We start from the raw sequence: 13,980 nt of genomic DNA, 5'->3' as shown, positions 1-13,980 counted from the left end.
GGTACACATTTTGGTGGCCTTTGCTACTTGTCACTGAACTCTAAAGAACTGAACTCGGTTATTGTAAGCAGGAAAACAAAACCTAAACAACTCAAGTATTGAGAACAATTGTCACTTTCTCCCGACTGCAAAAAAGGATTTCTTAAATCTAAAAGCAAGGACAGCATACATAAAGGTGACACTCCATTGCAAAGCTTCACAATCCTAGATTAATATTTTTTTATAAATGACTTGTTAAGTTTCTTTAAACATTTTTCTCTTTTCATTATCAATAGACGTCTATGAGTCATAACTCAGCTTTGATATACAATGTGAGCTCCCTGCCCTCTGCAATCACCTGTTTACCCTGACATATGCCAGTCACCTCCATCTCCTTCACTAACTGAAGCTTAATACCTGCAGCTCAATGCCAAGTGGGTTTTCTAAACCAGAATAAGCTAAAGGCACAATTGATACATGAAATAAGCTGCATGCCCCAAACCTGTCATGAATTACAGTGTATTTACATTCTGCTACATTGTATCCACTTTTTCTCTATACATTGCATCTCATGTATGTCATCTAAATAGTGAGATTTGTGATCAGAAGCCTTGGTAATACTGATTAATAGAATACAGAAAGGTGTTGATTGCTAGAGGCGTCTACCTAATACAAGCCTCACAAACTGGGGATATGCTGTGATGAAATGCACCTTGTAAAGCCATTGGCTCTGGTCACCAGCCTCTATCCAATGCTTAACTGATGATGCTGCTGATCTATTTGGGAAGTTGGCTGGCTCTCAACGAGAAGCCTCTTCTCAAAGGCTGTTTCACAGTGCAAATATGCACAGAGCAGCCTTGGTGTATGTATAATACAAGCTCCAGTCCCTTTTAAAGCTGGCACAATGGATCCCAGATCTCAAGTCACCCTGTCCCTGCTGCTGTCCCAGGTAAGAGCTCAGCTTCCTTCAGAGATGTTGTGCTGCTGCAGAAAATGTATTTTCCTTGCTTTTCTTCTTCCTATCTCCCTGCCTGTGCGTGTGGATGGCAAGCAGGTGAGGAGAGTAAGCACAGGCAAGCAAATCTTACAGGGTGCTTTGTGATCTGAGTGGAGGGCTGATTTTCCAGATGTGCAGCACTCCACCGTCTATGCTGGATCACCCATGTCTTTTTTTCCTTAAAGTTAATGGGATCTGAAGTGTGGGTGCTGTTTCTGTGACCATGCCGCACCCCACCCTCCTAGCTGGATCCCCTTTGGAGATGAAGCCCCCCTTCCCTGCTTCTTAATAGTATTCCATTGCAGTGGGGGCACGGTCAAGTTGGCAGTATGGAATTTGGAGGGGCATTTGGTCTCCCCAATATATGGACACCCCAGTTAACATGTAGGGGGGTTATTTCATGTCTGGATTGCTGAGCCTGTGGATTGCACGGATTTCATTCCTACAGAAGTTTGCATTGGGAAGAATATCAGCACCACTGCCCTGGATCCCTGGAGATGCCAGCATGTATTTTACTATGGCTGTATTATTTTGTGCTTGTTGCATAGTTATTAGCAGGGCTTTGTGTGTGTATATCCCCCTCACTGCAGCAGTGAGAGACCCCCGTACTCCAGCATAACAGCTGAGCTGCCTCCATTCAAGGCAAGGCACGGCTGCTGCTGTCAGTCACAGCATAAGATCTCTCCCTCTCTTCCAACATCCACAGCTCCCACGTCTCCCTCTGCCCCTGGAATTACATTCACTTGGCATCTCAGCCTTTGCCGATCTGGGGATTGCAAAAATCCCATCACCCCTTCTCCATAGATCACCCTTTTTGCAGGTTCTCTTGCTAAGCTCCTCTGCTGGTTTTTCGATCAAACTTTACAGTGGAAGTTTCTGTCATCTGATGTGTAGAAAAGATTGCCAGCTTCTGTGCCCAGTTCTATGATGGGTTTGAAAAATAGAGAGCAATCTCCTGTGACTAGTGCAATGCTAGTGGTGTAAGATAAACTACCAGCTCCTGTGCCCGGTGCATCAATGGTGCTGTCAGATAGATTGCAAGCCCCTGTGCCAAGTAAAACGATTCTGTTGCCAAATGAATGACAAGTTCTAGTTCCAAGTGCAATGACAGTGCTGTATGGAAGACTGCAAACTCCTGTGACCAGGGCAGTAGTGGTGTAAAAAAAGATTGCAAGCTCTTACTTCAAATGTATTGATTGTATTATAGTATTGATTATAATCTATAATGGAGTGCAAGCTTCTGTGCCCAACAAACGACAAGCTCATTTGTTCGCAGAGATGACTTTTTTTCTGTAATAGTTTTCATACTCCATGTCTAGTAACGTATTGATGTCTAATATAAATTGCAAGCTTCTTGACTCAGTGAAACTCTCAGGTCTATAAAATAAATGCAAACCTCTTTGCGCAACTTAATTTTTTGTGCTGTACATTAAATTGCAATCCACTGTGCCTAGTGTAATGGTTGAGCTCTAAAACAAATTGCAAGCTCCTGTGCCCCATCTAATAAACTGTTTATTAAAATAGATTGCAAGCTTGCGTAGCCCGTGTAATAAACGTTTATTAAAATAGATTGCAAGCTCTTGTGTCCAGTGCAATGACTGTGTCAATGTGTAAACGTTAAATAAAAGTATACATTGAAATGTAATTTGGATGTGGTCAGAGATTGCAAGCTCTTGCGGTCAGGGAATAAATAAATGTAATAAGCCATGCGTGCTTACTTAAATTGCATTGAAGACTGTAGATTGTAAAGATGTCTATGTGCTGAGTTACTAGACAGTCATATGGGTTGAGAAGGGTTAAGTGCAGCTTAGCACTGGAGATGGCATTGAAAATGAGGGAAGATTTACAGATGAGTGAAATATGAAGCAGTCAGGTAACTGAGATTATTATTTATTGCTGGAAGCAGTAATGAAAACCATCAGATGAGCAATAAGAAAACCCAGGCAGTGCATGCATACACTACATGCTGGAGTAGCCTATGGGCTCCAAGAGCTGCTGGGAATTCTGAATTCAATAGGGAGGGTGCTGTCAACAGATATAGAGCAATTCTAGGAAGCCTTACCATAGACTCAAGGGCAAGGCTCCCACGTTATCTGTAGGTTTCTGTATTATATGGAGTGTCTGTTACCAGTGACTGGCAGTGAAAGAGTAAAATCAGCCTGTGTAGGTGGATACAATAGAGAGAGAGAGAGATAGAGAGAGAGAGGGAGAGAAAGAGAAAGAGAAAGAGAGATGTAATGTCAGGAAACTTCCCTGCCATGTTTCAGGCATATAGGGAATACAATTATATACTATGTGACTCCCAAATTATCATGTAATATAAAGGTGTAATGTAGGATGGAATATCAGAACTACTATGCTCTGATTCTTACAAGCTATCGATACAGGTGCAGTAGATGGTTCTTTTAATGTCCTTTGTGAAAATGTGGTTTCCAAAGGGAGCATTTTTGGAAATATCATCCAATAGCACAATGCTACCCCTCTATGCTTTAGTAAGATATCAAGGCACAACCTGGTACCCTCAGCCAGAACATAGTGTATATATGTGTATATATATACATATATATATATCTGTCAAGCCACACTGGGACATTTCTGGCTTACAAGCGGATGGGAACCAGTAGTATCCTCAGATGATCCCTACTTTAACATCATACTTTGCATATCAATGCTCATTATAACGGGATATGAGGGGGCACTAATACAAAATGAAAAGAATGATCAATTAAGGGTTTAATCAAGTCATTTATGCAGTGTGAAATCTTTCCATCTCTGGGGGTTACTTGTCTATTTATCAAAATATAACTTGTAATCATTATAGCATTGAAATATCAAGTTAGCTTATACCTACTATATCTGACAACACCAGCTCTACTATAAGCCATTGATGACACTTCTAGCTGCTGCAACGTGGTCATGCAAGGTCTTTGTTTTTGGTATTACAATATCGATATATGCGTTTACCATTACAATTGGGGTGTTTTACAAGATCCATCAGCCTCTTCGAAGTGTTTCTGCTTTGGAGATCCTTTGCATATCCCTCAAGATACCTGAGATATTGCAAGCCCTGAGGTGTAGTTACATGGTTTAGATATGAGGAAGGTGTTCATATAATGCGCTGGTCTGTGTGTGTCCAAGTGTTCTGGCATCTTAAATGAGCAATTGTTTTTCGTTTTTCTTGTGGTCACAGATCGGCAAAAAAGATGCTCATTGCAGTGCTGGGCTCTGATACAACAGTATATACTGTGTATGTAATACATACTAGTACCGACCCTTCGCATCCCTTAAATAGTAATGCAGTATCAAAATAATATAGCAATCCAAGTGGCTTTAGTGGCTGTATGATGCACAAAGACTGTGCCCGCGCCATCAACATCTTAATCTTATAGTCATTTCTCCATAGTTTGAATGTGTACATATATTAAAGGGGCAGTTCTCTCCACGTAATTGTCCAGTATTTATTGTTGTCAGCCTATAGAAACCTAAAGGTCAGGTGGAGAACATATACCTGGTACACAGTCACAATCATCTGATGACAACCAAGAATGTGAATGGTCTTTGTGGCTCTTGTGCCCCATTTTGGGATTTTACCCTTGATATGACCAGACCTTCCTAACCGAAAAACTTTTGCTTCTTGACTAATAATATCCTGGAACCAGAATGGTGGTCCCAACTTTATACTGTGAGGCCTCCATGTGGAGCCAACATCTTTGGTTACTGTAGGTGGCTCTTTGTCTTGAAAGAATACAAATATATTTTGTGGGCACATGATCATTGGCATCTTAACATCCTAAACTCTGCCTTCAAGAAGCCAACAATTGCTCTCTGTATTAGTATATGTTCCCTACTGACACTTTCAAGTCAATGCTCTACCATCTACATGCTTGGGCCTTGCAAGTCATTTTAAAGATGCAGAGTTGGTTATTCAGGCATTCCTGGATAATACTCACATGTGATCTATTTATATTATATGTTGGCAACAGGCACAACTAAATATACCAATAGCCTGCAAGCTCTTGCTTTCTGAGTGATCTACAGCACCCAGCATTGCCTGACAACCCAGCAGTGTTTGTTTGCTGGATATGCATGTGTTGTGAGAGAGAACAGAAGTGTGAGTTCTTCTGCCCATTATAACTTCTGGTGTCACAGTTTAGTTAAATAGATTGCAGTTCTACATCAGAAGATCCATAGTGAGTCACTTCTCTAGTTAGACACTGATGTGATGCAGCTTTTAGCTATGTATAGCCTGGGATTCGTTATTAGTCTCACATCCATATAATCACAGCTGGGATAAGGATTACCAACAAATTCATTCAAGTTTGTGTGGTATTCACTACAGACAATTTTACTAGAACTGCCATTTTGCAGTTATTTCCAGGTAAATCGATTGTTAATAAAAATCCTGAACCCCCTTTTCTACTTGTAGATGACTTAGTAACAGATCATCCTAATTGGGAGGATCCTCATGTCTTCTCAGGGCTGTGCTGTATGCGCTGAGCCAATCAAATGTCTCATTCTGCTGCTCAGAGGTGGGTCACATTTCATTATACAAGTCAGCTGCAGCTGCATCCCCCTCCTCTGGCCTCTTTTCTCTCTTAAATTTAAATAATTTTTTTATGAAGACTAAGGAGCCTTTCATATCTTAATACATACACAGAAAAACGAATGTCCAGCAGCACAATCTTGTATAGAAAAAAAGCAAAACAAGAAGGGTGCTATCCTCCACTCTCACCACCAGAGCTCAATAATAAACAGAAGAAAACTGCAGCACTCCATTCAAGAGAAGAAATGGTGTTCATTCCATCCTATACAACGTTTCAGCTGTATCCCAGCCTTTGTCAAGCATCACGTAAAGGGATGCTTGACAAAGGCTGGGATACAGCTGAAACGTTGCATAGGATGGAATAAACACTGTGCTGCTGTTTTCTTCTGTTTATTATTATATACACAGATATAAACATTATATAACCCTAGGTAGGTGTTGCTTATAGTGCAATGAAATTAAAGTTAACAAAACATGCTACTGATGACACCTTTGGACACAACTGAAACAGAAACTCAATAGCCATGACACAAAATCCTAAGTTACAGGGGTATTCCCACAAAGACAAGTTTCTTAAATGTACTCAGGATAATAAAATAACACATTCTCTAATTCAATGTTTTTAACAAAAATATAGCATTTCACAGGTATAATTGCAACCTGTCTATCAGTGCTAGTGTACACAATTTCAGTTGGCTTCCATCTTGGCTGACGCTGTGGAGCTGAGCTCTCTGCTCCCTGAAGCTGCCCTCCTCCTTCATTCCAGGAGGAGCTCACACTGATACACACTGACTTCCTGCCGCCAAACAACAGCAGCAGTGAAAGGAGAGCTACAAGCTACAGGCACATACGTTCTTTCTGTGGGGGAAGGGGGAGCGAGGTACATCAGATCTGATAGTGTGAGAGCAGAGATATAGCAGCGCTGACTGTGTCATTGTATGTAATATGATTGATGATACTCAGAACATAAAAACAAACAGAGACAAGGTAGCGCTACCTAGCAGGTCATGTTAATGAGATTAATACCAACCTTTCACAGTTGTGCTATATTTCAGGCACAACTCTCTTACGAGCATGTGAGGTAAGTACCGTTGCCACTTCTTTACCCTTTTTAGGTGCTAGGAGTTTGCCTCGGTTGTGGTATTGTACATAGGCATAGGGTAAATTTCAAATGGCTATTACCCCAGAAAAAGGGACATTTGGTAGGTGCATGTACACACTCTGGAATGTTACACTGAGCATCACTCAGTTATGGGAACTAAAACAGCAATTCAACTTGTAAAATTGTAAGTAAGGAGTTAAAAATGCTCTTTATTGTGTAAATCACTAGGCGATTGAAATTTAAGAGTTTTCTTTTGTGGGCACACCCCTTTAAAGGAGTATTTGAGGAATAAGTATAATTCATATTCAATTGGGTCATTAAAATATAAGCTACTATGTAATTAGGTGTTATTTAAAATGTTGCTCCTGTGGACATGTATGATAGAGTATTAAAATGCTACTGGCCTACTAATCAGTCCTGTGACTTTGTGCCTGTGGAGGAAATACATGACAAAATATGGCTGCTGGTCACATGTCCACATCACATGTCCTGCACCTGCCTGGAAGGTAATGTGATCACCACATTTTTGGCTGTAGTCGGTTGCTTGCAGTACATCCAGCATGGCCAGTGTTGTGGTGAGACACATCTCAGTGAGGTAATGTGCAGTGATGGCAGTTACACATCATTACTATGGTAACAGAGCAGGACAGTCTGTTACATCATCACTGGGAGCAGAACATAAGAGGGAGGAGGAGTTACTGAGAACTAAAGGATCATGGGCATTGTACTTATAGATAATTATTTTGGAGATAATTGGCCCAGATTCATGACGCAGCCTTCGCCAAAATTCTGGCATAGACTGCACATAAATATATATGCAAAATGGTTGCATATGTATTTATGAAGTGTTTGCACTAGTATTGTTACGTGGCTGCACTATGCATGGCGCTACACAATACTGTGCACATAAAGGGGCATTCCTCTGCACATTTGCAACCACTGCCACATTTATGACAGAAGTCCGACATAAATGTGTTGCACATCCCCTAAAACTAAGTGTACCAGAAAAACCCTTTATTTATTTTGGGGCGCCTGCAGGGTGTGTCAGATTTATGAAGACTGTGCTCCGGTCTTCATGAATCTGATACACTCAGAACAATAGTGAGGCAAACTGAATTACATGCAATAAATATGGCCTATTGAGTTCAGTTGTATTCATTTCATCCACAGCATTTTATTAATATTCCCGGAATACCCCTTTAAGTACAGTACAGTGCTTATTGATACATAACATTATTATAAAACAAATGCAAAGGATAAATCTAAGCAGAAAAAAAACGTTTGGATGAATTGTATCACAAGGTTATTGTTTAGGCTGGCACCAATGAAGTGATTTATAAGTACTTAACCAAAGAACAACAGGGAGTGCAGAGACCAGGGTGTATGAAGGGATCGAGGTCGCCTAGTTGGCAGAGAAGGGCATGAAGGACAGGTTCAGTTTTTCTCTGGAGGGATTTAATGTGTGCTTTATGTCTGCTAGTAATGAATACTGAATAGCGGAAACCAAGTGTATTACTCAAAGCTCAAATTACTACACTTATTGTCTAAATTTCACATTAATATAACTTGGTATGGGATGTACATTATTCTCTGTATATACCTATTACCAATGCATTAGCCTTCCGGTTACTGAGAGACTTGAGGTTTCGCCTCTCTCTAATGTATCTAATTTCACATAAAGGATGAAAAACTTGTATTACTATGGAACTTTCTATATTGTGATAAGTTAAAAAAAAGATAAAAGGGCTATAAATGGACCAAACACTTTTCATTACAAACAATCCTATTAAACTGAAGGATAATTAAGCCTATCATTAACTACCTGGCTCACCTATCTTGAGACATCAGGTTCCAGAATTTAGCTCCCAATATTGTGGAAGTAGTTTGTTCTGTCAATGGTGTGGCTCCCACCTATCTAAGTGGTGGAGTGTAGTATCATCAGTATCAGTATCTGCACCCATTATAGGTATGCCCCTTCTTTTATATGGAGGTCATATTTCCTGTATATGAAGGTCATATGTCATGGTTGCTCCAGTTGGCATGTGTTTTTCAAGAATTTCCTCAGAACCTAGGATTCCATTCCTCGAGTGATTTTTGCTTGTCAATGGTAAACATTTGGGTTACATTACAATTCTTCTATAGATTGTTGGCCCACTTACACCAGTAGTGATGTTTCCTTTCTTAGAGGTTAAGGTTTGGTTTGCAAGATACAACCTATTTGTCAATAGTCGTTAAGCCTTTTACTTGCCGTGGACGCATAGAATAATTAGTAGAGCCACTTAAGTTAATTGGCTGGTACATTTTCTGGTTGGCTAGTTGTGTCCTTCCATAAGACATCCAACAATTTATCTTCTCTTTTTCATTAATAAGCAATTGGACAATCAAGTTAATTGCCAATGGGACAGGAGACTCTTGTCAGAAATTTGTCAGCCTATGCTTTGTTACCATGGCAATGCCAGTCACTTAAAACTTGACAACATATGAAAAGACCCAAGGGTCATGGCGGAGACTGAGTAATATGCATGCTTGAAACAAGCATTAGGACTGTCTGTATATGATCACATATATTTGAGCACATTATAATCCAACCTGTTTTACTATAATCTGGCCATTGTGCCTCTCATCACCTGAGTGCTACAGTGTACACTGGACAGGACTGTAAAGTGTAATGGGCTTATATAATCAGAAGCAGATTATACATTTATTAAGTGATAGTTAAAAAAAGTCACTTGGACCATATGTCCCTTAGAGACGATATTATTATAGCACATGAAAGGTATCACTTTCGCATTGTGGGACTTTCTTGCCTTACCTTCAGTTTTCTGAAGATTTCATAACATATTAACCTGCTTGGAACCAGTAGGATAGGGGTTACCTCTTTATGTAAGACTTTTTCCATTCATGTCTATAGTTGAAAGAAATTATCTACAGATGAGGATCCGTTATTGGGTCTCATCATTGGTAAGAGGTAAAAGCAAGTCTGCGTTTAGGTATGTGTTACACATACTTTGGGGAATTTATCATTGGGCCTTTTGTCTTTATGTTTGGCGTTATTTGCCACAGTTGTGGTACACATGCTGTTTTGCAACTTTTCATTGCATCAAATGATCACAGGACAGTGCAAAGTCACTTAAAAATAGATGCTGCATGTGCCAAATTAATCATTTCCTTAGACTAGTTATCACAATAGTGAACTAAATTCATGGTTCAAATTATCGTTTAGGCGCAAAATTGCTCCAGCCACCCCTGGTGTAGAAATAGGACATAAACAAATTAAATATATCAACACCAATTGCGCCTGAGAGGAACATGTAGGCCAAAAAAAAAAAAACATTTTTGCGACAAATGAAAAAAAAAACAATATTATATGACAAACTCACTTGAGGAATTCAGATAAAACAGAAATGGAATTGAACATAGACAACCAAGTCAAAGACAAATTGTAATGATAAATTTCCCCTAATGTATATGCCACGGCTTGCCCTGTGTTGGCTATGAGTAGAAGTTGGCTTTGTGTTTCCTGCTAGAGCTAATACATCTCAAAGTAGCTTTGCATTATTCTGGTTATGATAACAAACATTGTAGGCATTTTACTTAAAAATAAAATTAACTTATAAGGATTCTACTAGTATAAAAAACATGGGCATTTTATCCCAGACATAGTGCCACATGTAGCCATCGCATATGTAGTATTACTACTTCAGTGGAGTTGTGTTGCAGGACCATGGACAGGTCTGGCACTGTTATTGGATGATAGCAGCCATGTTTTATTATCCTGTTTTTAGCCCTCCGATATTAGTAGTCAATACTATTTAAAACTAAATCTTAGATACATGAGTTGCAGTGTTTACACAGCCACCGTAACCTTCTGGACCTTTACTCCAGTGTAACGCTAATATCCGCTGTGGTATTACTCTGCTGCCCGCCAAGCACAGACCTTCATTCCATCAATCTCCTACAAAAAGCTTTTACAGCATTCGGTGCCTGTTTGTCCTGAGTAAAAGGTATATAATAAATTATGCAATTTTCCTATTTGAATATTTCACAGATCACTTGTCCCCTACAGCAGAAAGCTGTGCGCCTCACATGTCAATGGGAGATATCACTCTATTATTTAATATCACCTGTACAGCAAATACATCTGCTGGAAAATTCATCTCCTCGTTTACTTATTCAGGCCCAGCACTCCCATTATATCCAGGGTGCTGGAGAAACGGGAGCATTTAATTGGTTGCTCTGGGTATCCCTCACCCCCCCCATATGTATTATATGGAATAGTATTATGTAGATTATATTCTTGGGTCTTATCGAATAGATTCAAGCTGTAGCTCTAGACTCCAAAGTAGGCATAGAGGACCATGAGATTACAGCAAAGGGTTGCCGTAGGTCACTGGGATTGTGGAGGAGGTACTGCACCTCTTCCCAAAAGCACTGTTTAAAGAAAAATTATCTGACCCAAACAGTATGTGAACAGAACCTAAATGACAGAATAAAATACTGTATGGGACACCTTAACCATTACTACAACATGGATGAATAAATTCATTTAATTAACCTTAAGTTGTAGTGCTGCCTTTTTTGGGATTATTATCTAGAGGATTTTCTAGTTAGTCTCCAGGCATATCACCCATTCTCTGGCATAGTACTCATGTACAATTTATGGACCCTTACAAACATAACTTCTCAGTGGAGATGCAGATGTGAGATCTAGTTTTATGGCCACGAAAAACTGACACTTAAATTACCTTTTTTTCCTGATGTTATTTGGATACCCGTAATTTATAGTAAATATATGGATCTCATAATGTAATGAAATGACTCCATTACTCTTCCTTTATTGAGCTCATTAATTTCATGATGGGAGACACATTTATGGCAGATTGAAGAATCTCTGTAAATATTTTAGACACATAACTATAGACATTAGACAGAACTGGATTTGAGCAGGAATCTGTGACTCAGAGTCTCTTCATTCCCATTCAATGTCCTCACCCGAAATACTTTCCTTTGTATGGGTCCCATCCCCTGAGGCCATGCATAAGATGCTGTATGTAGTCTGATGTCTCATTAAATCTCTGCACAGTTAGCACTCAATAAGCCCTTGTGTCTTCATTTTACACGTCATCAGCCCATTTCTGGGCTTAAACAACTTTCACATTCAAGATGTCTCTGTCAAGTACAAAGAAATCAAGTGTTTCTCCTCATGTCGACTTGTGAATTCCTACTTCCTCGCTTCAGACATACACCAGGTTACACAGCAAAGCTGAAAAGGCAGAGCCGAAGGCTAAATTTCTCAGAGAAGTCAGGTCTCTCTTCTCCATGATCCTTCCATGAAAGGCTGTCTGCATAGAAATGAGCAGAGGCGTCTCTTCTGATGTCAAATATGGGGATTTTAGTAGTCTCCGCTGTCTGTAGGATGGAGCATATACCATTGCAAGCCTACAAAGCAGGTGTAATGTCCATATAGGAAGGTTAAATAGGTTGTAAAGTAGATGACATATTAGATGAACTATATGTGGCAACAGGGGGACCCTCAGCTATCATACTACATGCATATATGCTACCAGTATGTGACATGACTACTCACACCCCTGACACAGAATTCACTTATGTTTATATTCTATAATGTGTATATTGATGGTTGGAGGGACAGTATCTATAAATCATTGTGGTACTTCTGTGCTGTACTTAAATAATACCACCATATTGAGCTCTAAAACTTTGTGCCAAATTAATCTGCCCAATGGTCACTGAATTATTTTGCCAAATCGAATAGAAATAAACCAACAGATCTGCTCCTCTCTACCCAAATTGTTCCTGTTATGTTATAGATTCTGGCGCTACCCCTTGATAAAGTGGGGGCACTATAGAAAAGAAATCTTTGGTCCCAAAGACTAGCATTTGATATTTGGTAATAGTTGTATAGCGTTTTTGTCAGGCTTCTGGGGTAGTGAACCCTTTGGACCACCGTGGATGATGACGCAAGCAGACACCTGGGACCGGAATCTAAGTGGCACCCGGTTAATACCAGAGCCCGTCGCAAAGTGGGTTGGACTTGCTGCGGCGTGGTACCTCCAGGTCGTTCCACAGGTGCGACTTTGTAGAGAGTTGGTAGGCAAGTTTGTGGTCGGGGACGGGCAGGAGGTGAAGACAGGCGGCACCTGTTCAGGGTCGAAGGCAGAGCAGAAGGTCAGGGAAAGCAGCGGAGGTGTGTCCGGGGTCACAACGGGGAATCCAAGGACAAGGCAAAAGACAAAGCTTTCTCGACGGCATATATCATGAAGATCCGGCAGGGAATGCTGGGAGATGGCAGCTTTTATCCATTTCCTGAAAAGGGCCAGCACCAATCTGTGCACGGCCCTTTAAATCACCAAGCTGTGCACGGGCCCTTTAAATCTTCTGCGCCCTAGGAGATGGAAACGCTTGCACACAGCCGCTGGACGGGAATCAGGAACGGGGAGTGGTAGGACAGAGCAGCGGGGCGCTGGGGCACACAGAGGGTCACGGGTGAGCCCGCGACCCGAGACGTGGGTCACGGAAGCAACCGTGACAGCCATTATTTGTTTGGTTGTCATAGGAACATGTTATTTGGTCATGATATATGAGTATTTTAGTACTCTATGGTGCTTTTTACTTGCCTATTGAATGGTATTATGAGTTAGGTAGGTTGTTGAGGGCTGTTTATGGTCATACTGCCTAAAAGTTTAGCTTGATGCTGTCAAGGCATGCTGGGTGTTGTAGTTTTGCCACATGTGGATACATGTTTAGATGACTACGTATAATTGTACTCAAATGTTTCTGATATTTAAGAAACCTCCAGAAGAGGGCCTCCTGCTCAACAGCATCATACATAAAATGGAAAAAAAATAAATGCAAAAGCCTTGGGTTAAATCACAGGCAGCTTTGGAAGGGGACGCGGAGGGTATTCTGCTTGATCTTATGATTCATGCAGAGTGATCATTTTTAATGCATGTCAGAGTTTGTTTGATTTGGTTATTTGATGTTGGCAAAATGCAAAGATGATAGCACTGGCAGCTCTGCTTATTACAGACTGCAGATGAACAGTTCTGGTCCATCATTACTGTACAGCTTTATATGAGGTTGGGCTGAGCAGAATAGGGATATCTGTAATTTGTTTCACTGTCGTGTAATAAGGGCAGAGATACAGCAGAGCTGAATGTGTCATATGTAGAGATGAGCGAACATGCTCGTCCGAGCTTGATGCTCGGTCGAGCATTAGGGTACTCGAAACTGCTCGTTGCTCGGACGAATACTTCGCCCGCTCGAGAAAATGGCAGCTCCCGCCGTTTTGCTTTTTGGCGGCCAGAAACAGAGCCAATCACAAGCCAGGAGACTCTG

At 40.6% G+C, this 13,980-nt stretch overlaps 1 protein-coding gene across 1 annotated transcript in view; it reads left to right on the top strand.

The window, feature by feature from the left end:
- Positions 1 to 734: 734 nt before the first annotated feature.
- The window catches only part of CDH13 (cadherin 13), a 548,360-nt gene continuing 535,114 nt past the window's right edge, over positions 735 to 13,980 (top strand). Inside the window, exon 1 of the mRNA XM_072117266.1 lies at positions 735 to 928. Within this exon, the coding sequence (XP_071973367.1) occupies positions 884 to 928 (45 nt within the window). The 5' untranslated portion in view covers positions 735 to 883. The remainder of the gene's footprint in view (positions 929 to 13,980) is intronic.

The sequence above is a fragment of the Engystomops pustulosus genome, chromosome 7 (genome assembly GCF_040894005.1).
Source record: "Engystomops pustulosus chromosome 7, aEngPut4.maternal, whole genome shotgun sequence".
In the NCBI taxonomy this organism is placed as follows: Eukaryota; Metazoa; Chordata; class Amphibia; order Anura; family Leptodactylidae; genus Engystomops; species Engystomops pustulosus.
The sequence above is the reverse complement of the archived record's forward strand: the minus strand, read 5'-3'. Positions and strand labels throughout refer to the sequence as shown.